This window comes from Megalobrama amblycephala, linkage group LG6 (assembly GCF_018812025.1).
Source record: "Megalobrama amblycephala isolate DHTTF-2021 linkage group LG6, ASM1881202v1, whole genome shotgun sequence".
NCBI lineage: Eukaryota > Metazoa > Chordata > Actinopteri > Cypriniformes > Xenocyprididae > Megalobrama > Megalobrama amblycephala.
In genome coordinates, this window is record NC_063049.1 from 35139647 (window position 1) to 35164181 (window position 24535).

At 37.8% G+C, this 24535-nt stretch overlaps 1 protein-coding gene across 6 annotated transcripts in view; it reads right to left on the bottom strand.

Moving 5' to 3' along the window:
• Nucleotides 1–976: 976 nt before the first annotated feature.
• LOC125270583 (telomerase protein component 1-like) overlaps nucleotides 977–24535 on the bottom strand; it is a 118778-nt gene continuing 95219 nt past the window's right edge. For 4 of the 6 annotated variants that reach the window (XM_048194327.1, XM_048194325.1, XM_048194326.1 and 1 more), the window contains 37 exons: nucleotides 23000–23121; nucleotides 22731–22844; nucleotides 22528–22645; nucleotides 19908–20093; nucleotides 19599–19783; nucleotides 19372–19513; nucleotides 18350–18529; nucleotides 18163–18255; nucleotides 17023–17155; nucleotides 16444–16603; nucleotides 16229–16362; nucleotides 14260–14348; nucleotides 14046–14160; nucleotides 13923–13952; nucleotides 13568–13775; nucleotides 11705–11825; nucleotides 11473–11597; nucleotides 11265–11364; nucleotides 11019–11174; nucleotides 10734–10946; nucleotides 10599–10655; nucleotides 9411–9552; nucleotides 8769–8999; nucleotides 8337–8494; nucleotides 8135–8242; nucleotides 7935–8039; nucleotides 7707–7836; nucleotides 7512–7612; nucleotides 6243–6378; nucleotides 5928–6058; nucleotides 5680–5801; nucleotides 5114–5245; nucleotides 4863–4962; nucleotides 4465–4774; nucleotides 3806–3888; nucleotides 1702–1806; nucleotides 977–1585 (listed from right to left, as the gene is read on the bottom strand). In XM_048194327.1, the coding sequence (XP_048050284.1) occupies nucleotides 1466–1585; nucleotides 1702–1806; nucleotides 3806–3888; nucleotides 4465–4774; nucleotides 4863–4962; nucleotides 5114–5245; nucleotides 5680–5801; nucleotides 5928–6058; nucleotides 6243–6378; nucleotides 7512–7612; nucleotides 7707–7836; nucleotides 7935–8039; nucleotides 8135–8242; nucleotides 8337–8494; nucleotides 8769–8999; nucleotides 9411–9552; nucleotides 10599–10655; nucleotides 10734–10946; nucleotides 11019–11174; nucleotides 11265–11364; nucleotides 11473–11597; nucleotides 11705–11825; nucleotides 13568–13775; nucleotides 13923–13952; nucleotides 14046–14160; nucleotides 14260–14348; nucleotides 16229–16362; nucleotides 16444–16603; nucleotides 17023–17155; nucleotides 18163–18255; nucleotides 18350–18529; nucleotides 19372–19513; nucleotides 19599–19783; nucleotides 19908–20093; nucleotides 22528–22645; nucleotides 22731–22844; nucleotides 23000–23121 (4995 nt within the window). In that variant the 3' untranslated portion in view covers nucleotides 977–1465. Of the gene's footprint in view, nucleotides 1586–1701; nucleotides 1807–3805; nucleotides 3889–4464; nucleotides 4775–4862; nucleotides 4963–5113; nucleotides 5246–5679; nucleotides 5802–5927; nucleotides 6059–6242; nucleotides 6379–7511; nucleotides 7613–7706; nucleotides 7837–7934; nucleotides 8040–8134; nucleotides 8243–8336; nucleotides 8495–8768; nucleotides 9000–9410; nucleotides 9553–10598; nucleotides 10656–10733; nucleotides 10947–11018; nucleotides 11175–11264; nucleotides 11365–11472; nucleotides 11598–11704; nucleotides 11826–13567; nucleotides 13776–13922; nucleotides 13953–14045; nucleotides 14161–14259; nucleotides 14349–16228; nucleotides 16363–16443; nucleotides 16604–17022; nucleotides 17156–18162; nucleotides 18256–18349; nucleotides 18530–19371; nucleotides 19514–19598; nucleotides 19784–19907; nucleotides 20094–22527; nucleotides 22646–22730; nucleotides 22845–22999; nucleotides 23122–24535 lie in introns of those variants that run through there. The other 2 variants (XM_048194330.1, XM_048194331.1) reach the window with 2 other exon arrangements.

The following is a 24535-nucleotide window of genomic DNA, read 5'->3' on the forward strand; positions in this document are numbered from 1 at the left end:
TAATATTACTATCTTTGATCAAATTAATGCAGCTTTAGTGAGCTTAAGAGACTTCTTTCAAAAACATTTTTAAAGAATCTGAACCCCAACCTTTTGAACGATATGTAAATATAATGAAATTATTTGTAATCTAAATGAATAAGTCTATGTTTTAGCTCCTAAAGTGGCTTTTTCTCAGCCTCTTTGTTGACCTCTTTTGGAGCACAGAACTTTGGACCCTTTTATAATGTTTTACACACCCTGATTTACAAACAAGACTTCCTCAACACTAGAAACACCTATGATGCAAATACAGGTGAATCAGTTCATTTAGTGTTAATATCTCTCTGTATAGATCTAATTAACCTTTGTTTTATACAGGAATCTTCACAGCACCTGTGAGGGGAGTGTATGTATTCCGGGTTTTCTCAAAGGCCGTCGGAAAGCCGTTACCGCAGGCCTGTTTAAAAATGACCAGCATATGATTTCCACACATGGGCACCAACATGGTAGTTTCATCAGTTCTTCAAATGAAGTCTCTCTGCTGCTAGAAGAATGGGATAAAGTAAAGGTAATTCTCTATCCTGACCAATGGATTTTTGACAATGGAGAACACCATCAAAGCACATTCAGTGGACATCTGCTTCTCCCCATGTGATCTTACAGACAGTTTATTCACCCAAAAAAGATTTTCATACCTGTACAATCCTTTCAATTTACTGAAAACAACTAAATATAAAAAGTGGTTGTCATTTTCATATAACAAAAACAAAGCAAATATTCTTCATATCATGGCTTAGTTTAAAGGTGCAGTGTGTACATTTTAGCAGCATCTAGTGGTGAGGTTGCAAATTGCAACGAGCAGCTCAGTCCACCGCTCACCCCTCCCTTTCAAAGCACACAGAGAAGCTACGGTGGCCGACACAGGACAAAGATGTTGTTGTCTGAGACAGCAGAGAGTAGCTAGTCAAGCAATGAAGTTTCTTCTTACTTCTAACAAAGAACGGTTTCTGTTTTTAATAAACCAGTCGACTACTACTACTACTACTACTTCTTCGTGCGTATTCAACGTAGTGACGATGCAAGCTGCCTCTAAAAACACTAACGAAGAAGAAGAACAAAAACATGGTCACAAAATGCGCTCTGTAGAGCGTTTGTCCGTTTAGGGCAACTGTAGAATCATGCCGCCGCAAAATGGCGATTTAAACATGAAAGGGGACCCGTGGTGTATGTAGATAGAAATGGCTCATTCTAAGGTAATAAAAACATAAAGGTTCATTATGTAAGGTCTTTATATACCACTGAAAACATTATGTATATTATATTGCATTTCTGTCAACAGATCCTCCTAAATATTACACACTGTACCTTTAAGGCAATAGTATCATTAGTGCAAAACAAAGGGATAGGGTGCAAGTAAATGAAAATGTACAGAATGCAACATTACAACTGATTAAAGATTACGAATGTACAGACAATGAGGAAATCAACCTCTCCAGGACAGGAAGTACAGCTGACCCTGCATATCTCCGCAAACGAATTCCTTGGGGTTATGAGGGTTCACCTCCAGCACCTTGACAGGGCCTCTACACACAAACATGCCGACCTGAAAATGAGAAAGGAAATGGAATATACACTGGTATCTATGGCGGAAGAGTTGAGGTGATCGCAAATCCATCCCTTCAATATACTGTGCTTAAAAGAAAGAAATAATAAAAATACCTGTTTCTTAGTGTGTCTGTCCCACAGTTTGACGGTTCTGTCGTAAGACGCTGAGATGATGAGGCTCTCGGTTAGCCGCAGTACACTCACTTTGTCTGTGTGTGCCTAGAGACCAGTCAACAGCCCCCCAATTTATCAGCAACCCATGACTTTCATGACATATGATCATTATATCTACCATAGGGGTGCAACATTACACGGTACACGTCTTTTGGTTCAGTACACGTGTACCGACGAATACAGAGTTGTAGCCCATTAACCACTTTTAACCACCATTAAAAACGAATAATTGCAATAAGCTCTGTGTTTTGTTACTTTTGATAAGAAACAAAGTCTCATCCCCCAAATTCTTTCCATTTAATCACAAAATCCAAACAATAAATGCTGTTTTGTCGCTCTTTGATGTGGTGTGACAGATCGCCTTATAGGCGCCTCATTTCAAGCGTCAGCATGGAGCGTGAGTAAACACGATCATCTCTTCCTCTTTAATGCTAGTTACAGAATAAACAAGAATAAACATCTAAAAGGTATGTTGAAAGATACAGTACAACTTACTGAAAGGTATCTTGTGTAATCGTTCGATCAGTGTTTCAACCGCGGAAAGACATCAGTGAAACAGCTTGTAAACAATATGTCATGTATTTACCTCAGAAATGCCATTCAGTGTCCACAGCTTGCTAGTTTGCTAGAGAAATTAAAGGTGCCCAAGAATGCTTTTTCACAAGATGTAATATAAGTCTAAGGTGTCTCCTGAATTTGTCTGTGAAGTTTCAGCTCAAAATACCCCATAGATTTTTTTAAATTAATTTTTTTAACTGCCTATTTTGGGGCATCATTAACTATACACTGATTTTGGCAGCGCGCCGCCCCTTTAATTCGCCTGCTCCCTGCCACACGAGCTCTCAACTATATTACAGTGCATTTACAAAGTTCACACAGCTAATATAACCCTCAAATGGATCTTTACAAGATGTTCGTCATGCATGCTGTATGCATGCTTCGAATTATGTGAGTAAAGTATTTATTTTGATGTTTACGTTTGATTCTGTATGAGTTTGAGGCTGTGCTCCGTGGCTAACGGCTAATGCTACACTGTTGGACAGATTTATAAAGAATGAAGTTGTGTTTATGAATTATACAGACTGCACATGTTTAAAAATGAAAATAGCGACGACTCTTGTCTCCGTGAATACAGTAAGAAACGATGGTAACTTTAACCACATTTAACAGTACATTAGCAATATGCTAATGAAACATTTAGAAAGACAATTTACAAATATCACTAACAATATCATGCTATCATGGATCATGTCAGTTATTATTGCTCCATCTGCCATTTTTCGCTGTTGTTCTTGCTGGCTTACCTTGTCTGTGCAATTACCTTGTCTAATGCCTTGAACATGGGCTGGCATATGCAAATATTGGGGTCATACATATTAATGATCCTGACTGTTACGTAACAGTCGGTGTTACGTTGAGATCCACGTGTTTTCCGGAAGTCTTTTAAACAAATGAGATTTACATAAGAAGGAGGAAGCAATGGGGTTTGAAACTCAATGTATTTCTTTTCCATGTACTGAACTCTTGTTATTTAACTATGCCGAGGTAAATTCAAATTTTGATTCTAGGGCAACTTTAACTCTTTCGCTACATATATGCCCTATATTAGCCTATATATTCATTATATTTTACTTAACCTGTCTTGACTATTTAATGTATATGCTTAATGTATGTTTAAATAAATCTATCATGAACAGATTTAGAAGTCAATGTTTGCATACAATTTTTATGTGTGTGTTGATTATTATATCTAAAAATAAATAGCAACGTAATTTAATAATTTGGGCTCTGTTGTTAATTGTAACCTTTAATATTATAGTAGGCTTAATGAGCAAGAAAGGGCTCCCTGTATATAGTTTACATCATAAGCAGAGCTGGAAGAAAATTTTAATAATAATTGAATTTATTTACAGATAGAGACACAATTTGTTAAGTAAACCACTGTTTAGATTGTACCAAATTTGTACCGAACTGTGACTTCAATACTGTCATTTTTGTGTACCGTTACACCCCTAATCTACCAGGAAAGCTAAAGGATACTTGCCAGGTTTTTTTCAGTCCAGGTGGACAGATTAGGAGGCTGGTTGAACCATATGTTCCCGTTATAATCACCACACACAAAAAAGTCTGCAGAAAGAAAAAAAAAAAAACATGATTTGAAAACAACCAAATCAAGTCATGAACAGTTCACATAATGACCACTAAAAATCAATGGGTCGTTGTTTAGTTTTTTCTTTATTTGTTAAAATACATTCTCTTAACCCAGTTTATTGTTCATTAACTACTATTTGTATGCCACTGTATGCCATTCATGGGTTTATGTTCCCCAAAATTTCCAACATTGAGCCTCCCAGGCACTATCAAAACTATGAGTGCAGTCCGCTCAGATCTGTCAGTCTCTGTATAGCTCAACCTATAGCGAGAGTTTGGGGCATGGCTACTGTAGCAGGCAGAGGCGGAGCACCATGGACGCTTCAATATAACATCATCATGCACCCGTTTGCAAAGACGAATGTACCAGTTTATAATGTTTACTTAGATGTGAACTGCCTCAAACAGTTGTGAATATATTTAAAAGTAATTCATTCTCACAATAAAAGTGAGATATGGACTTGAACAGATAGCTCTCTTCACGTTTTACTGACCTTCTGACAAATTGATTTATTTATACTATATATTAAAGTGTAAGAAGAAAAGGTGTACCGTTTTGCATTGCTGCAGCTGTGATCCAGGACCTAATCGGCGCCGCCTTCCGGCTTGAAATTCGCAGCTTTTCACTTTGTTCCTTTCTGGTTTTCTCCAGCTGATGTTGCGGCTCCTCCTCCTGCTTCTGCTCCTCCTGCTGCTGCCGCGGCTCCTCCTTCCCCTGTTGTTGTGGCCCCTCCCCCTGCTGCTGCGGCTCCTCCTCCTGCATATTATCCCACATCTCCTCTGCCGTCAAATCCTCAGGCCTGTCACCCACCACATCGTCACAAAAGGTTAAGACGTAAGGCTGATTTGGATTCACAGTCAACTGAAAGACAGACCGTTTCAGATCATTTAGTTTTCAGACAGTTTTTACAATGTCAGTGTCACATGATAATGATAGATGATGAACTTACAAGGAAGCAAATGTACAGTGTACTCTTTTTCCGCCCCAACAGCCAAAAGCCCTTGATATCATTTGCCATCACGCCAATAGGACGTACCTTGTCCATCCAGCTTTACAACAAAACACACGTAATGTGTATTCACTTTTAATTACCCAATGAAGTAATGTTAACATTATCACAAAATAAGGCTTAACAGAAGAGTGCAGGACATATTTTATATGGGTAAAAATTATGTGGAATATGAAAACGTATAAGAATACATCTGTTCGCTTAACGGAGTAGTAGAGAACACATGGATGACTTCTCCATTCAGACATGCTCCATACAGACTGCTACAGTGGATCAAAAAGCTCACGGGAGTCTCCACTTTGTATGAAGACATCTTATTGAGCCTGGAACAAAATAAATATTAATGTTTTGTTGAATGTAAACAGATTATAACAATATTAAAAATGGATATTCATTCTGAGATTTAACAATATAAATTGTAATAAATAATATATTACATTTTAAAGACTACCTTTTAGTGATCTAATCCAAAATCACATACACAACATTATTATGAAATAAATATTATTGTGCCTGTAATCACGCTGCTGAATTCAAGAGCAAAATGCATTTTCAAGACTGAAATGAAGATTAAGTTATAATAAATATATATATCATAAAATGCAAAACATCTTCAGTGGTATTATGTTGACAAACCTTTTATTCAAATGCTTAATTCTAAGCCCCTCAACCCCCTTGTAAAATGGCACATTTCTCTAAATCGGCAACAAGTTTGCAAAACTAAAATATGAAAGTGAAGAGGGTTAAAAGTCAATACCCCACAATGCACTTCTTGGTGTCCCTCTCCAGTTTCCAGACAATTACAGAGCAGTCACTATAACCCACGGCTAGCTGATCATCTGGCATACCAGTGACTGCACATAAGCCACCATTACTGACCTTAGTGCAACACAAACAGAGCCGTTCATTCAGACATTTCCAACTGAAAGAAGGTAAAGAGCCCTCACACTATATTTTTAATAACTGTTTAACAAATAATAAACTCAGTTCCCAACCCATGATTACCTTCTTCCAGTAAACCATTGAATTATGATGCCATATCTCCAATCTGCCTGTGTCATAACCACACACCGTGAGCTCATCAGTATCAAGGAAGCACACAGCTCGGACGCCGCCTTTCTGGCAAGGAGGAGCTTCTGCGGATGATTGTATATAATTATTAATGCCAATCAAATATATATGTGGATGTGCAGTTGTAGTTTCATAAGAAACTGCAATGTTGTCATCACTTTAAATTCTGCTTTTGTTCTCTAGCAAAATGTTCTGAGGATTTGTTTGACAGTTTAGTTCAGTGAATTGGGAATGACTATTTTGCCATACCCACTGCCATGGTGACATTCCATGACCTGAGGGAACGATCCACAGAGACAGTGAGAAACTCCAGCAGTCCGGCCTCTTTACACACTAAAGCCTGGATTTCTGCACTGTGACCATGCAGAGATTTATGATGATGTACCTATGAGAACATAATTGAAAAACACATCAACTGGATATTTAATTATAAAATAATTTCCCCATATTTACATACATTTAGATGATCTTTGCAGCCATTAAAAATGCTCAAATTTTTCAAAATTTGACAAAAACGCTAACAGTTTGAATACCTAATAAATGTAATCTTTAGCAAATCTTTATTTTTATTTTGATATTTTATTTTGTCATGTATTACTCACCCTCATGTCGTTCCATACCCATAAGACCTTCATTAATCTTCAGAACACAAATTAAGATATTTTAGTTGAAATCCGATGGCTCCATGAGGCCTCCATAGGGAGCAATGTACACTTCCTCTCTTGAGATCCATAAAGGTACTAAAAACATATTTAAATCGGTTCATGTGAGTACAGTGGTTCAATATTAATATTATAAAGCGACGAGAATATTTTTGGAGCGCCAAAAAAAACTAAATAACGACTTATTTAGTGATGGCCGATTTCAAAACACTGCTTCAGGAAGCATCGGAGCATAAATGAATCAGTGTGTCGAATCTGCTGTTCGGAGCGCCAAAGTCACGTGATTTCAGCCGTTGGCAGTTTGACACGCGATCCGAATCATGATGCGACACACCGATTCATCTGTGCTCCGATGCTTCATGAAGCAGTGTTTTGAAATCGGATCTTGAGAGAGGAAGTGTACATTGCTCCCTATGGAGGCCTCACGGAGCTATCGGATTTCAACTAAAATATCTTAATTTGTGTTCTGAAGATTAAAGAAGGTCTTACGGGTGTGGAACGGCATGAGGGTAAGTAATAAATGACAGAATTTTCATTTTTGGATGAACTAACCCTTTAAAATTTTATACCATTTTATCAAAATAAAAATAAAGATTTGCTAAAGATTACATTTATCAGGTATTCAAACTGTTAGCGTTTTTTTAAAGATTAAATTTGAGCATTTTTAATGGCTGCAAAGATCATCTAAATGTATGTAAATATGGGGAAAATTATTTTATAATTAAATATCCAGTATCAACTGATCAACAATATGCATCTCTAGAATTAATCTCTGGGAATTATTTAAAATATCTGATTTGCAATTCATTTTATTTAAATAAATTATAATTAAATTATTAATGAAAAAGATACAAACATGAGAGTTGGTTACCTGCAGTGGATGCCAGAGTTTAACAGTTCCATCTTCTGATGCTGAAGCTATCAATAAGTCCTCTGGTTTAAAATTGTCTCCCAGATCTGTATGCAAAAAATGGTTTTGCTAAGAAGCAAGATACACTATTTAGAAATCAAGCTGCTGTCTGTGTGTATATTTGTGTATTAGTCATTGTACGTGGCTGAGAGACAACAGTGCAGTGATGGAGACGGGACTTGTGGGCCTGGATCCTGGTGACTTGTACACCTGATTCCCACTTCCAAACCATCAGCAGTCCATCTGTAGAGCCTGCCATAACAAGATCCTCCTACAGACATTAAAAAGTGCATAAATATCAACAGGTTCCCATTTTTGTACGTCTTTGTGACATTTTGTCCACTTTGTTTTAAGGTGCAACTGCCTTACCCAACAGCACAATGTGCTCAAAGATGAACTAGACAGGATCTCTCTGAGCAAACTTCCTGTCTGGATATCCCACATCCGCAGCTTACAGTCACTGGAGCAGCTAAGCTGAGGTGTGAGAGAGGTTTTGCGTTTGGTTACAGACACACAGAGTCAGATGTTATTGAAATGAACTAACTGCACTATACAAATGGATTTCTTACCACAGCAGACGAAGTCCAGGCACATCCCGTAATCCAGTCTCCATGGCAATGGGAAAAAGACTGGGAAAGAACTGGAGGGGAGGCGTTTACGTTCCATAACATCAAAGCCTATTGGAAGAGATTATGATAAAAATTGAGTGAGAGAGATATTGTGTGTTTTCTTCCATTCTTTCCAGTGATAGATGTGGAGTGGACCAAATACCTGATCTTTCCCTCCTGACAGAAGCTCTTTCCCAGTAGGACTGAAGGCAAGGCATGTGACACCTCCATTGTGACCTCTCAGAATACACATCACCTTAGGGACGATCCAGGGCTTAGAAGTCAATTCACTCTTCAACCACAGAGCAATAGTGAAGTCATCTGAAACAAAATTAATTTTTTTAATAAAATAAAATGAAATAAAAAATAAAATACAAATAAAACCAGCTGTTTACTAAATGATCTGATTAATCCACTACAACATATAAAGTACAGTATGAAAATGGATATACATTTTACAGTGTTATTAAATTATTAGTGCTTTTCGATGATGACAAAGATAATGCAAGTGCAAAAATAGGTTGAAAGAGTATGCAAATATTAAATATCCAATATGGACCAAAATCAATTGACAAAATGTTTTGTGTACACTGACCAGAAGCAGATGCCACACAAGTGGAGTTTTGAGCCAGGGCAAGAATAGCTCCATTCTGCACGCCAAAAGATCCTACTGACACAAGGCTTTCCGGATTTTCGCCTTGCTTTTCCCAGACTCTCAGACGGTAGTCCATGCCCCCAGACAGCAGCAGCTCTGTCCCTCCTCCCTCCATCCACACGAGGCAAAGCATGGACACCTGCAGCTCCTCACTGGCCCAGACCTTCTCTCCTACAGCACAAAGCATTTTGGGATGGGTTCTTCATCTGGTTACTCACAGTATTCTCCATTATTATTATAGGGGCAGTAAACAATTTCTGAGAAACGCTGTTGATTTGAAATCACCAAAACAAACACGCCCCTCCCCTAACTTGATAGCTCCGCCCACAAATTCATAAATACGCTATGCAACACAGGAACCCCCCCCCATGAGTGGACACGCCCCTTGCTGCTGATTGGCTACAAGTGTGTTTTGGTGCTCAGTCCAATTCACTTTCAATAGTGTTTCTCAGAAATCACTTACTGCACCTTTAAATTTATTCCATTCATGTTTTTCTCAAGATTGAGAAGCAGTTTAAATGTGAGCTCAGAGTATTTCTGGATGAGCACATTTGTAAATGCTGGATGCAAATATTTATTTACCCGACTTCAAATTGAACATTTTGATACCATCTCCATGGTAACCCACAGTGGCGTAGCCACTGGCCACAACCACACACAGAGCATTAGCTTCATCTTCATTTCCACGTCTGGTGCGCTTTAGTTGCTGCTGCAATACTGGTACCTGCAAATAATAATTCATTAATATCATGTCTGGTTTAGCATATATAAATCAGAGCTGCTTCGGCTGTGCATGAGAATCAATATGTGACAGTCTTTGCAGTGTAAAGAGTGCTATAGTTGGTTTACTAGATGTGAGATACATTATTGAGATACATATACAGTGGGTACGGAAAGTATTCAGACCCCCTTAAATTTTTCACTCTTTGTTATATTGCAGCCATTTGCTAGAATCATTTAAGTTCATCTTTTTCCTCATTAATGTACACACAGCACCCCATATTGACAGAAAAACACAGAATTATTGACATTTTTGCAGATTTATTAAAAAAGAAAAACTGAAATATCACATGGTCCTAAGTATTCAGACCCTTTGCTGTGACACTCACATATTTAACTCAGGTGCTGTCCATTTCTTCTGATCATCCTTGAGATGGTTCTACACCTTCATTTGAGTCCAGCTGTGTTTGATTATACTGATTGGACTTGATTAGGAAAGCCACACACCTGTCTATATAAGACATTACAGCTCACAGTGCATGTCAGAGCAAATGAGAATCATGAGGTCAAAGGAACTGCCTGAAGAGCTCAGAGACAGAATTATGGCAAGGCACAGATCTGGCCAAGGTTACAAAAAAAATTTAAGGGGGTCTGAATACTTTCCGTACCCACTGTAATAAGTAGAACATAGAATATAATCCAATTACATGATTAATTTGATCACATTTATCGCTATTTGCCAAAAAAAAAAAAAAAAAAAAAAAAAAAAAAAAGGGAAAACCATGATTTAACGTTTGAATTATCTTCATTTAGGCCCCCAAATTAAAATATTAAATTCACACTAAACTAAAAAGTTAAATTAACTATCATTATTCAGGTATACAAGTTTACAAAAACCAGCAGATAGCACACCTTGGGGCAGGTTTGGAGTCTGTATATCAAGCAGTTCAGGCTGAATTAATTGTTATATTTAATAACGATTATACTATTTATACTGCTTATAAACTACTTATTATAAATAGCTATTCTAATTTAAGAACATGAAAGTACCTTTTCCTCTCCCAGTACAGCAACAGATCGCCCTAGACCACCAGACCACACATTCACCTAGAAAAAAATAAATAAATATATAAAATACAGAGTATTTTAGGATGTAAATTAAGATTGTAAGATCATATTCCTCACCACACTGTCATGTCCAGCGCTCAGCAAAAGGTTTCCTCCCTGCAGGAAGTTTAGTGACTGCGTGGAGCCGCGGTGAGCATGATAACTGCCCACACATGCAGCTGCTGCCACTGACCAGAGCCGCACTTCTCCTGACAGACAGCCCGAGCACAATATGGAAGAGCAGGGAGAGAAAGACAGACTCCGCACTGAACTCTGATGACCTAACAGAGTCTGTAAAATTGAAAGGGGGAAATTAAGTTTTAGTGTATCAGGCATGGTAACATCTTTGGAGTCATTTCTCACCATAACATTTTTCTGTTCAAGCCAGTTCCACAAGCGAACAGCTCCATCCCAGCAGCCCACTGCTAAGAGATGGCCCTCAAGGTCAAAGTTCACACAGTTCAGAGGGGAGGGATTAATGAGAGAGGCCACCTCTGAGCTCTTCTGCACTGACCACACCTGAGCACGGCCACATAGATGATGAATATTTCAGAACAGTACAACACCACACTTAATTCAGATTTAAGATCATTTCTTTCTTGGTTTTACCTTCAAGTTTAAGTCTAATGAGACAGTAGCAAAGAGTTTTTTGTCTGGACTGACATCACATCCTGTGATCTTGTTGGAGTGGGCATTCATGTGGGCAGTTCTTAAAGTGACAGAAAATTTTGCACAGGTTTGCAACTTTAGTTCTTTTTTTTCTTTTTTTTTTTTTGACAAGTAAACTGTACATATGAGCCGAAAAAACATAAAATACCTGCAACCACTCGCAACATCCCACACCTCCACCTGCCCATCAAACGAGGTTGTTGCCAGAAGCTCCTCCCCAAGGAAGATACATCCAGAGATGCCATCGGCACTGCTCATTAATGACTTCACTTCCTGTTTGAAAAAAGTAATGGAAAAAAAGCCAATTGTGATGTCCACTGAATTATCCTAAAAATGCCAAAAATCATAGTAGGTGTTTGTTTACATCTGTTAACTGTTACCTGTCCAGTCTCTGTATGCAGAAAGTGAAGTGTTCCCTCATCGGTTCCCAATGCTACAAGTTTTCCATCAGGACTCAACACCACACAACTTGGTTCAGAGCGGAAGGTGGAAATCAGCTCACTGAGCAGAAAAAAACAATATTAAAATGCATAGAAAATATCTAGATAAACAACCTTTGCACATAGTGGTGTCCAGGAAGTCTGAAACCACATCATTAAATTTTAGAATTAAAAAAAAAAAACACAGTAAATAAATAAATAAAAATTAAAAGATGCATAAGTGTATGGTTTCTGCACATTTTACGAAGGTAAATTTAAGACTTTTTAAAGACCTTTGTAAGACTAAGTAAAGAAAATTGAAGGAATAAATTGAAGGGAACAAAATATGTTTATGTTCTTTAAATGTAAATTTCTAAGAAGCACAATGAGTTGTATTAGCAACACTTTAGAGTTTAAAAATGCATACATTTTTAAGGCCTTAATTTGTGTAAAGGCAAATTAAAGGGGTACTTCACCCCTGGAAAGATGAATGTGTATTTAAAATTGGTCATTTATGTAGTAGAAATATGAAATTATTTTTGAATTTGGAGCTTTCTAGACTGAGAAAAGGCAGAAAATGTATTTTTGACTAATGTGGATGAAAGACAACAACTCCCAGAATGCACTTGTTTTGCTACCCTTGCGAGGCCACGCCCAAACCACGCCTATCGGTTACAGCCGGCATTCAGGAAAATTCAAACAAATAAATCGTGAGTTAGTTCATACATTTACAGCGAAATGGTGCTAAATTGCTTTGTACCTGGATGTACACCCAAAACCAGGAAAGGACAAGTAAGTTTCCATCATTTTCCGATTAAGTTAAAGATTTGGAGCGATGTAAACAGTGGCTGCGGGCCATCAAACACCCGAAGTTTGGAGATGACACTATTATAGAAAACCTAAAAAAACGCAGAATATGTAGTCTCCATTTCAAGCACGAGGACTACGAACCAAATATCTTTGCAATGAAGAGAACCATTCTGAAGGACACCGCGATACCATCTATATTCACTTTCCCAGAGGACGAACAGCCTGGGCATCTGGTACTAAGCGTATTCGCTCAGAGGTAAGACTCGCTGATACTAGACTGATAACACAGTAGCCTATATGTAGTGTTGTAGGTAGCAGTAAAACTGCAAACTTAGCAAAGTAACGTTAGATAGACAATTACATATAAGTTGCATATAAGTTGACTGTTATTAAAGTAAAGCCTCTGTTCTGTAAAACTGAGTTTATTTATCTATTTATGCTAACGTTACCACAAAAGCCTGTTGCTGTATTGGTTGAGATGACTGCAGAGGCCGATAAATTTGCGAGGTGAACCACTGACCACTGCAGACAAAATAAAGTTAATTACTGTAAGCTTAAAAATATATTGACACCCACTTTTGATAAAATCTTTGATCTATGTCCATGAGTAACCTCAAACGCGCATATGTATGGGCGTGGTGAAAAAATGCGGAACTACCTGCTATTACTGGCTGTAGTTTTAAGCCTCTGGCCAAAAAAGCCTCCGATGACGCAAAATGACGATTTTTGCGTCATCGGAGGCTTTTTTACAGAATAAAAATGCATAAATCTCTCATCTTGGGCTGATATGAAGGGGGAAAGCACGCTAATTCGAAAATACTAGTGGTATTATACTAATACAAAGCTTAATGCTAAATCCTGAAGTAACCCTTTAAGACTTTAAGACTTTTTTAAGACACACAGAAACCTAACTGTGTTTTTATAGGTCAGCCATCATTAATCTGGACTTAGAACTGAATGGTTAAACTCAGAATATGAGAATAATATACCATTAATCATACACAATATTAGTACCTGACTTCTTTTTTTGCTGCATCTGTGAAGTTTAGCCATTTTACAGCATGCACCCCTCCATTTCTTGTCATGCTTTCAGCCCACAAATGTGCAGAGCTGTCACATGGTTCATTAAGAGCTGTTTGTACAAAGAGAGCAGGCCACTGGGAGAGGAGGAAGCTGTGTCGCTTCAGGAAAATGAGACGGTCTTCAAAATTCATCAGGTTACCTGGAAAAACACACATGAATTTGGTATAGGTTTACTGGAAAAACTATAATTTGAAGTTTCAGTACACATCTATTCTGAGTCCTTAATAATATCAGTCTAGTTGGGTTTTCATATTCATACCAAAAGCATAATATAAAAGTAAAATACCTGTTAATTTTTTGGTTCCATATTTTTTGGCTAAATGGATAAAATGAAAAACAATCAATATGAGAACCTGTGAACTAAGCAGGAAAAAAGAAAAATGTAGTAATACAAAACATCAGGCTTTACTGAACAAAATGTAGGTCTCCAGAAGTTGGTGAAGAAGTCCATGCCTCACATTAGCATAGAGGAAGTAGTAACTCGATAGAAGAAAACACAAAGGCTCCCACTGATTACTGCCCATCTGATCGGAGAGAGAGAATAGACATATCTTATGAGTTTAGTATCCACACATTAGACACTGAAGCTGAAAGATCGAAGAAGAGAGTAGGGGGACACTGACCAGGTGAGCAGGGAGATGAGACAGGATATCAGCGTCAGAGTGAAGAAATGTGTCCTTCCCCTGAGGATTTGACCGCACCCAAAGGTGAGCTGGGAAAAAAAGTTATATAGAAACAAATATATAATATAGTTGCGAGCAGCAATTATAGGGGTTCAAAGCTTTAAGGCCTTTAAGCAAATTAATAAAGGTAAAATGTTTTAATTAGCAAGCCTGTAACCATCTTGATCATAGATGGAAAAGACCATTTACAGCCAATAGAGGCAATTTACCACAGGAAATATATGGTTTATAAAGCTTTTTAACAGTTACCGAGGTCGAGTCAAAAACCTAGGACAAAGTTGGTTTTTGAAATAATCTCCATTATTTAACGAACGATTCAAAGGACAGCGGCGGTCATAGAGGTAAAGTTGCTCAGAATGAGGAGTTCTACCATGTGGTATGAATGTCGTGACCGTGTGAAAAATCGTGCCATACACAATTCTTTACACGTGTAAAAAATGCGAAGGCGCCCCCCTGGTGGCCAATTTCTTTAGAATTTCTCACAGGCCTCTAGGGCAGGGGTGGGCAAACTCGGTCCTGGAGGGCCACTGCCTGCAGAGTTTAGCTCCAACCCTAATCAAACACACCTGAACCAGCTAATCAATGCCTTCAGGATTACTAGACAACTACAGGCAGGTAAGGTTTATCAGGGTTGGAGCTAAACTATGCAGGGAAGTGACCCTCCAGGACCGAGCTTGCCCACTCCTGTTCTAGGGTCATGAGTCAAACAGGCCCAGCGAGTTTCATTCCGATAGACCTCCATTGGCCGATGGCAGACATGTTTTTGAGATACATCAATATCCTCAGAGACAATCATGGCACCTGGGACAAAGACACTGTATGCCAATTTTCAAGTCAATCAGACAAAGGCTGATGTAGTTATAGCCATTTTCCTGTCTTTTTCCTGTTATAGCGCCACCAAGTGGCCAGTCACCACGTCCTTTTTCATGCAACCACAGAATGAGAATGACCAATCGCGTGCCTGTCAGTCAAAACGGGGCTTCCCATTGATAAAAATCAGCGTTTATGTCAGTGTGTTTACATTTCTAAGCTTTTTGATTGGTTCTATACAACGTGTAACACCATATTTGGAGAGCAGAGATAGTGACGTTTCAGGGGATACCGGGAAATGCTCATAAGTGACCAGAGGAGTTGAGAAGTTCATTTCCAGTGAATTTAGTAAAACCATGTCAAATTTAATAGCCATTTAAATACCTTTACTCAATTATCTGGACTACGAAACTTTGAGAGATTATTTTTGAAAGTCTGTTCTTTGAAATTATCTTTAAAAAAAAAAAATCTATTTTTTCATTGTTTTTCCACATTATCAGCCCATATCTTAAAATAGAACGTTGCGACTTCCGACTCATTTCGCCAGAGCGGGTCACATAGTTTACGTGGCTGCCACATTCGACCACTCCAGACACGCATCCGCCATCTTGGAATGGTCAACACTTCAGATGCTGTCGTCACTCACAGTAAAAAAAAAAAAAAAAAGTTTTCCAAGAGTTTTCCCTCTGTTTGTAAAAATCAAGATTTAAATTCCCAAAGAAATTAGATAACCTTTCACAAGTGTGAATGTGTTGGTTTGTGTATTTTTATGTATTAAATCAATATTACAGATTTTTGAACCATGGTAATGTTTTAATGTCATGTTAGCTAATGCCTTCGTCTTGTATCCTATGAAAATCATCTGCTGAAGTGTACTGCAGATATAGATATTCATACTTGCGTATAAATATGGTTGCACACACTCAGTCAACTTGCTCTCAGTGTTCATGGCCCGAGTCTTTACTATCACTTTTGATCAATTTAATGCATCCTTACTGCATAAAATTATTAATTGACTTTCTAAGTATTAATAAATAAAAAAAATCTTAGTGTATAAAACACATAAAATGCATCAAAATTGGCATGCATCTTGTTTTACCAGCAATTATCAGATGGCTTCTGGTTCTACTCTCCTCAGTAGACAGGTACAGATGTTCAAAGGCTGACCTCACCTCCGGATGAGTCAAAGTCAGGAGGTCATCCGACCCCTGACCGCGAGACTGTCCAATTAGACTGGCGGTCAAATAAGAATAAATAATTAATTGTCAAAAATAGAAGTTATTTCTTAGGTCCATATATTTCACTGTGCTGTACCTGTGCAAAATTCGTGCCAGCTGAGAGAATATTGCCATAGGAACACGGCTCTGTGGATGCCTGGTGATATGGAGAATCTCCTGCCATGACAACAGCCCACCTCTGGAGTTTAAATCATTGCACATGTTTAATATAGTGTAAAGATCACTCTCGCGCAGCCCTGTCGAAGAAACAGATTAGAGATGAGAAATACTTATTTTAAATATTTATAAGTAAAAATGTTAACAGTTATTTAAATTGTTAAATAAAAAAGAAACATCATACAATTGAGCTTCTAACAACGTTACATTAAAAACTCTATGGCCTGGTTTCACAGACAGGGCTTAGATTAAGGCAGGATTAGGCCTTAGTTCAATTAGGACATTTAAGTAGCTTTTATGAACATACCTTAGAAAAAAAAAAAAAAAACATTACTGGTGTGAATCTTGAGATGGCACTGACATATTATAAGATATGTCAGTGCAAGTTACTTTCACTTAAAACAGCTCAAAGATGCATTTTAGTCTGAGACTAAAGGATTATATTAAAAAGTGAACTGACTTATCAAACTAAGTTAGCGATAAATACAAGGTCTTGTACCGGTAGGGCTGACAGCAAGAGTAGCTAATGCCCATCCCAGTCCTGCTCTGCAATATTCAGTCTCCAGCCTCCGCAAACTACGCTGCACCAGCTCACCAAGGGACTGAGGAAGAGACTGGAGGCTGTCCTTCATCTAAATGACAAATTTCCAGCATCATGTTCAACTTTACATTTCTTAAAGGGATAGTTCACCTAAAACTGAAATTTATCCCATGATTTACTCACCCTTTCAGACAAACACAGTCGGAGTTATATTAAAAAATATCCTGGCTTTTCCAAGCTTTATAATGGTAGTGAAAGGGGCTCGAGATTTTGAAGCCCAATCATAAAAATAATCCATATGGCTCCAGGGGGTTAATAAAAGACCTTCTGAAGCGAAGCAATGGGTTTTTGTAAGAAAAATATCCTTATTTAAAACTTTATAAATTATATCCAGCTTCCAGCAAACATCCGTACACAAGTTGACTTACGGGGGAAATGTAACCTACCAACATATGACTTATTGACAAATGTGGAAGCGCAGAGGATAGAGCAAAACAAAACTCTGGTCATGAATTAGAAGTCTAAAACAAGAAATTTTAAATAGAAATGTCGGAGGATTTCGATATAGGAGTAGAGTTGCCCATCTCTGTTTGTTTTATCCGCGAGAGGTGTCTACTCTCACCCAAGCTTAATCTACTCCTACATCCCGAGTCTTACGTTGGGTCAGAAGCCACTCTCCCGCTGTATGTCAACTTGTGTACGGATGTTTGCTGGAAGCTGGTTATTATAGTTTATAAAGCTTTAAATAGGGATATTATTCTTACAAAAACCCATCACTTCACTTCAGAAGGCCCTTTATTAACCCCCTGGAGCCATATGGATTACTTTTTATGATGGATGTACACTTTTGGGCTTCAAAATCTCAAGCCCCATTCACTACCATTATAAAGCTTGGAAGAGCCAGGATATTTTTTAATGTAACTCCAATTGTGTTCATCTAAAAGAAGATACAGAATACACCTCATTATGTACACCTCGGATGTCTTTAGGGTGAGTAAATCATGGGATAATTTTCATTTTTTGGTGGACTATCCCTTTAAAGGTAAATACAATTTTGTGGATCACTATAAAAGAAATGATTTAACAATTATTTTTTACCTTCTCAAATGAGGCATAATTCCTGAGCTCCTCACAGGCCAAATGGAGGTAGAATGGACTCCCAGAGCCTTTCTTCATCAGCAGTGTCTGAAGCTACAGGGGAACACGACAATGAATTCACTAGCTATGCAAAAACAGGTCTCAATTTTTCCTTATAGTATTCCAACAGCAAGAAAGCAAAGTTCACCTGGTTATTGAAAGCAGAATCGCCCAGTTTCTTTCCAAAGCCAACAAGTTGCTTCTGCACAATCTCCTTCTTGTCAGGTAAAGATAATTGCCCCAGTGGAAATGAAACGACACCTTTCCTTTTGCAAATAGTGTTTTGTAGGGATGATTCTGAAGTAACACTCAGGACCAAACAGACACCCTGAGAGGACAGTGAACACAGTAACTGGTTAATGAGATCATTTTTAACTACATTTATTTAAAGTGTTAGTTCACCCAAAAATGAAAATTCTGTCATCATTTCCATGTCGTCCCAAACCTGTAAGACTTTCCTTTATCTTTGAAGCACAAAAGAAGGTATTTTTAATGAAATCTGACAGATTTCTCTGCCTCCACTGAATGTCGATTCAGTCTATCTGAAAGTTTATTGACATATAAACATTAGCCAGGTTTCCATTACAGATTTGCACAAAACTTTTGCAATATTTTCTAAATGCTGATAAAAAAAAACATTGTAAAATGACAGCATTTCCATTAACTGATGTTATGTGACTAAAATTGTTTTGCGATATATGAGAGTTTTTTGCGAAAATTATGTTTCCATTGGGCGTATTTTCAATTTGCAATTTCAATTTGCGCAATTTGAAGGGTAATGAACCGCAGCCATTGACTGCACATCAAAGCAAGCATGATTGAACTTCCATATACCATATTTGAGTGCTCTATGTATATTCGCTGATCAATGTTTATATGTCAATAAAAGCCTAAATTAAATGTGTTCATCATATAAAGCAATCGTGTTTCTTTTGAAGACTTGGATTAAACTGCTCGATTCATATGGATTTCTTCTTTAATGATCACTTTATGAATGTTTTAAAGCATCAGAGTTTTGGGTGAATAGACTTTCAGTGGAGAGACAGAAATCTCTCAGATTTCATTAAAATATCTTCACTTGTGTTTTGAAGATGAACAAAAGTCTTATAGGTTTGGAACGACATTTTTAGATGAACTACCCCTTTAAGTTTACAGGTTTCTCTCTCACACCTTAGGGATGTGCTGTGGTATCCATTCTGACACCCTCTGACCTCGACCGTCATGGATACGGTCCGCCCCATCAACAAGCAAGGCCAGTGGCCTTTCTTTATTCAAGTCCTTCAAGTTCAAATGGAACTCAGACAACAAGTCTCTGTAATGCACCAAGAGAATAATTCTGAAATGAGTTTGCTTGTGTTTGCATATGACAACGCATGTTACATCAGATTCTTCCTTACTTATAAGATGAGTTTGGAGGCAATTCCACATCATCTTTTCTTTTCCTCAGCCACTGAACAAGACAGCGAAGAAGCTGCTCAACACTGCAAGCTGACTGGCTAGCATCTGTGGAGTAGGATATGACATCACAAAGAGGGGCTTTCTTGTTTTTGACAGAGGTTTTGAGTGCCTGGGCCAGGGCAGCCTTAATAAAACAAAAGATACAGAGAGATGTTTAGATGAACTTCAGTGTACTGCTAGTAATTCATCATACACTGGGCATGAATACATGAATATATAGATGGCCATTTGTACAAATGTACAGTTACCATGAACACAGTTTTGCCCTCTCCAGGCTTTCCCTCAACCATCAGAATTCCTTTTTTTTGCTGACATTCTTGAACTTTTTCTGTTGCCATAGAAATAAGCTTTGCCCTGCCATGAAACTGCCGCTGTTGGTAATCCTGATGGACTTCCTGTTCTTTAATCTCTGAGGTCAAATCTTCATCTGTCTCCTACAAAAAAAAGCAGAAGAAAAAAATTCCTGAAAATCCCTTCACTAATTAATAAATGTAAAAAAAAAAAAAAAAAAAAAAAAAGCACTTGGATGTATGGGGGCCCATATGCAGTGCCAGTCCTCCCTATACGCAAAGTACGCAAGAAAAAAAAAAAAAAAAAAAGTAAAAGCGTATTGACCTGCGAAAGAGACACTGTTCCCCAGGTGGCTTAGCCTGGGTGCCAGCCCGAACCCTGCCCACAACATTTTTTGGACGGGAAGTTCGGTCTGGACTCGATCCATTGTGGAGTAATTATGCTCGGCTCCCAGAAGGCCGAGCCAATCAAATTGCCAGGGCGGGCTTTAATCGATGATGGACAGGCTATCTGCGGTTACGTAACCACCCACGTCATCAAAGAGCGCTTGGGGAGTTTGATTGACAAGTGATCTAACCAATCAGAACGCCGCATCCGCCATTTTGTCCGACAAAGCAGTCAGGAGTTAGAAGATTAACATCGGTGGAGTTAAACTTGAAAAATTGTGCATATTGACGTCTTTCCGCGTTTGAAACAACATTCATTCTCATGTCCATTCATGTTTATTTGATGCTATAAATGGACTAGTAGGAAGAGATGATCGGTTAACGAGCCTCTTGAGCTGAGGCGCTACAGCAATCTGTCACGATCATAGTCACAACACATTAAAGAGCCACAAAAGGTTTTTTATTGTTTGAATTTTTTTAATAACTACACAGTTTGAAAGCTGGGACTTTGTTTAATATCATAAGTAACCAGCTCTGTCTCGTCTGTCGATGTGTTGTCAGTTTCCTCTTTGCTCCGCAATGTATTTTCCACTCTGTGTGGCGTGACAGCGCCACGGCTTGTCGGACAAAGCAACAGTAACTAAGGGGGGCGAGTCTTTGCGAAAGGTCAATTAGTTTACAACAATGATGGCTGTTGTTGAAGAACTGAGATGTGTAGATTCCGCCATCGCGTCCGTTATAGAAGATATCGACAGCGCATTAATTTTAAAAGAGGAACAGAGGACCGCGATCAAGGCATTTGTCGATGGGAAAGATGTCTTTGCCGTCCTTCCAACGGCATTCGGCAAAAGTTTGATTTATCAGTGGCCCCGATGGTCGCTAAGAAGAGTTCTGTTGACAACTATGCGTCGCTCAACATACGTCACTTACTCTATAGCTCTGATTGGTTGTAGGTCTATCCAATTGAGGTCTTTCCTGGATCGGTTGAAATACGCCCCCATAATCAAAGCCCAATGGAGCAGTATCAGACTCATATTCTGACTAGAATTGAGTATGACCACGTCAGGCTACAGGTGGCTTTCTGTGCTCGGAATCCGAGTGAAATTTGCGAATTTGCGCTTAAATGGACAAATACACACAAAAATGTGTCAAAATACCTGTCTTGGCGAGTTTTCACTTAAATGCAGTCGGTTATGTCTTAAGTGAACATAAACAGTTGGGAAGATAATCAAATGCTTGTCAGTATATTAGATCTGAGCATTAGGTCTTAAAGTGACAGCAGCCTAATAAACCGGCTGCTGTCATTTAATGTCAATCAAAAAAAAGAAAGAAAGAAAGAAAGAAAGAAAGAAAGAAAGAAAGAATCATTCACTGAATAACTTTATTAACTTTATTAAGAATCAATGTATATTTAATTCATATGGTGAAAACTATGCAGCTTTTTTTTATACATTTGATTACTTTATTCAATTTCTGTAGAGTAGGCTATTATTATTAGTCGGCTAAATTATGTCATTTTGTATCTTTTTTCAAATGTATTCGTCCTATTGTTTGTACTGACTGTTTCAACTCACTGTTGTGAACTGCTATGAAAGAATAGATTAAGGGGTTGGGGATCATTTTGGGTTTTTTATGACTGACAGGGGCCCCATCACAAAGGTTTGCTTAGGGCCCCCAGAAGTCTAGGACCAGCACTGCTCATATGTCAAGAAAAAAATTAATCAAATAAATTATGAAATGTGTAAACGAAGTTAAAATATAGAGATATGAATAGAATGAACAATTTGATAATCCAAAAATAATCTAATAAAACACTGATAAATAATCAGAAAATATAATGTACCAAATTGATATTATAGAAATAATGACGTGATTATGAAGTGACTGGTAATTGCATATTTAACAAATAATGTAGATAATCCCAATAAGTAGACTGCAGAATACCCTAATACCAATATTTAAGTAGAATATATTAAATATAGGTGAGCACTGAATTTGATTATTATACTTTCAATTTAAGTCTGATCTAAGATTACATTTTTTTTAATGATCAAATTGCAGACTCAAATCTATTTATCCAGATCATCCTTATTCAATGTTTTACATCTTTATCTTTCAATTGATGTATCATTTCTGTGAGTGGCCCCCATAAGAAAACAGTTCTTTTCATATCTTTTAATCAGACTCTGACCTCCACAAACAGCTGCTGTACGGCTTCCCAGATATCCTCCAGCGCTGCCCTCCCAAAGTCTTCCAGCCCTTTCACATAGGGCTTTCCATCCACCACTCCACCCCATTCACAGGGATAACTAAGAGAATATGAAGCAGGGCACAAAGAATAAACACAATGCCATTCCTCACTTGTGCATGGCAAAACAAATGAACAGAACTCACTTTTCTGTCACTTTAAACTCATTGTTCTGGATCCATGTTTTCAGGCTGTTCATTTTAGCTTCAGCTTCTTTGGATTCTGCCACAAAGTCTGTCCTCCATGCCACTGGCACTGAACTAAACATACAAACACACAAAATGTAGCTGTATCATCAGCTTGTGTTGTCCACTATTTAATTTCATTAGGGCCTACATCAAAACTGACTGAGAACAGCCAGCTGTCTGCCAACTATAGAATTTGATCAGCTGACAAATGATAAATTAATGCATACCTGGTGAGGTGGGGCGATCTGAAGTAGAAGAACATGCGGCTTTGGGCAGAGTCTGGATACAGTGCTTGAAATTGTTGAATCTCCATTTCAGTTATGGATAACCCATCAGAAGCAGAGTTCAACTGGCAGAGTGAAGCAAGAAAGCAATTCATGAAACTTCAGGACAAGGAGCTCAAGCCAGTAAACAATGTCACGTTATATTGCTTTGGCTACATATTAGTAATTTAAGGATGAACCGATATTGAAATTCTGGTTGATACAAATAATGTTAAAGGTGATAATGTTATGGCTGATAACTGATAAATGGCAATATTAAAATGCTATGCTTTGTCTAAATTAATTAAATTCTATACTATATTGTCAAAATAAAAGTTAAACAAAAAACTAAAAGCATTTTAAACCTACAAGTGGATCTAGGCATCACAGCATTATAATGTACAGTAACAAATTAATATTCATTTAGAGATTTGCTAAACATTACATTTAACACTGTTAGTAAATTATTTTGTTTTTAAAGATTTACTTTAAGTGAGCATTAGATGATGGCAAATGTTATCTAAATGTAAAAATTAGGTGAAATGACCATGATTAAACATCCAATATGAATCAATACTGATCAATTAAAAATAAATATCAGCATAACTCTTCTTTTTTCAGTGATTATCCTCTGAGCTTTTCTCTTTTGTAATGTCTCTCAGCCATCTCTCTTTCTACAGTCTCTTAAAGGTGCCCAAGAATGCTTTTTCACAAGATGTAATATAAGTCTAAGGTGTCCCCTGAATGTGTCTGTGAAGTTTCAGCTCAAAATACCCCATAGATTTTTTTAAATTAATTTTTTAACTGCCTATTTTGGGGCATCATTAAATATGCACCGATTTTTTTCAGCGCACCGCCCCTTTAATTCGCGTGCTCCCTGCCACACGAGCTCTCGATTATATTACAGCACATTTACAAAGTTCACACAGCTAATATAACCCTCAAATGGATCTTTACAAGATGTTCGTCATGCATGCTGTATGCATGCTTCGAATTATGTGAGTAAAGTATTTATTTTGATGTTTATATTTGATTCTCTATGAGTTTGAGGCTGTGCTCCGTGGCTAACGGCTAATGCTACACTGTTGGAGAGATTTATAAAGAATGAAGTTGTGTTTATGAATTATACAGACTGCAAGTGTTTAAAAATGAAACTAGCGACGGCTCTTGTCTCCGTGAATTCAGTAAGAAACGATGGTAACTTTAACCTCATTTAACAGTACATTAGCAACATGCTAACGAAACATTTAGATAGATAATTTACAAATATCACTAAAAATATCATGCTATCATGGATCATGTCAGTTATTATTGCTCCATCTGCCATTTTTGCTGTTGTTCTTGCTTACCTAGTCTGTTGATTCACCTGTGCAGATCCAGACGTTACTGGCTGCCCTTGTCTAATGCCTTTCATAATGTTGGGAACATGGGCTGGCATATGCAAATATTGGGGCGTACACCCCGACTGTTACGTAACAGTCGGTGTTATGTTGAGAGCCG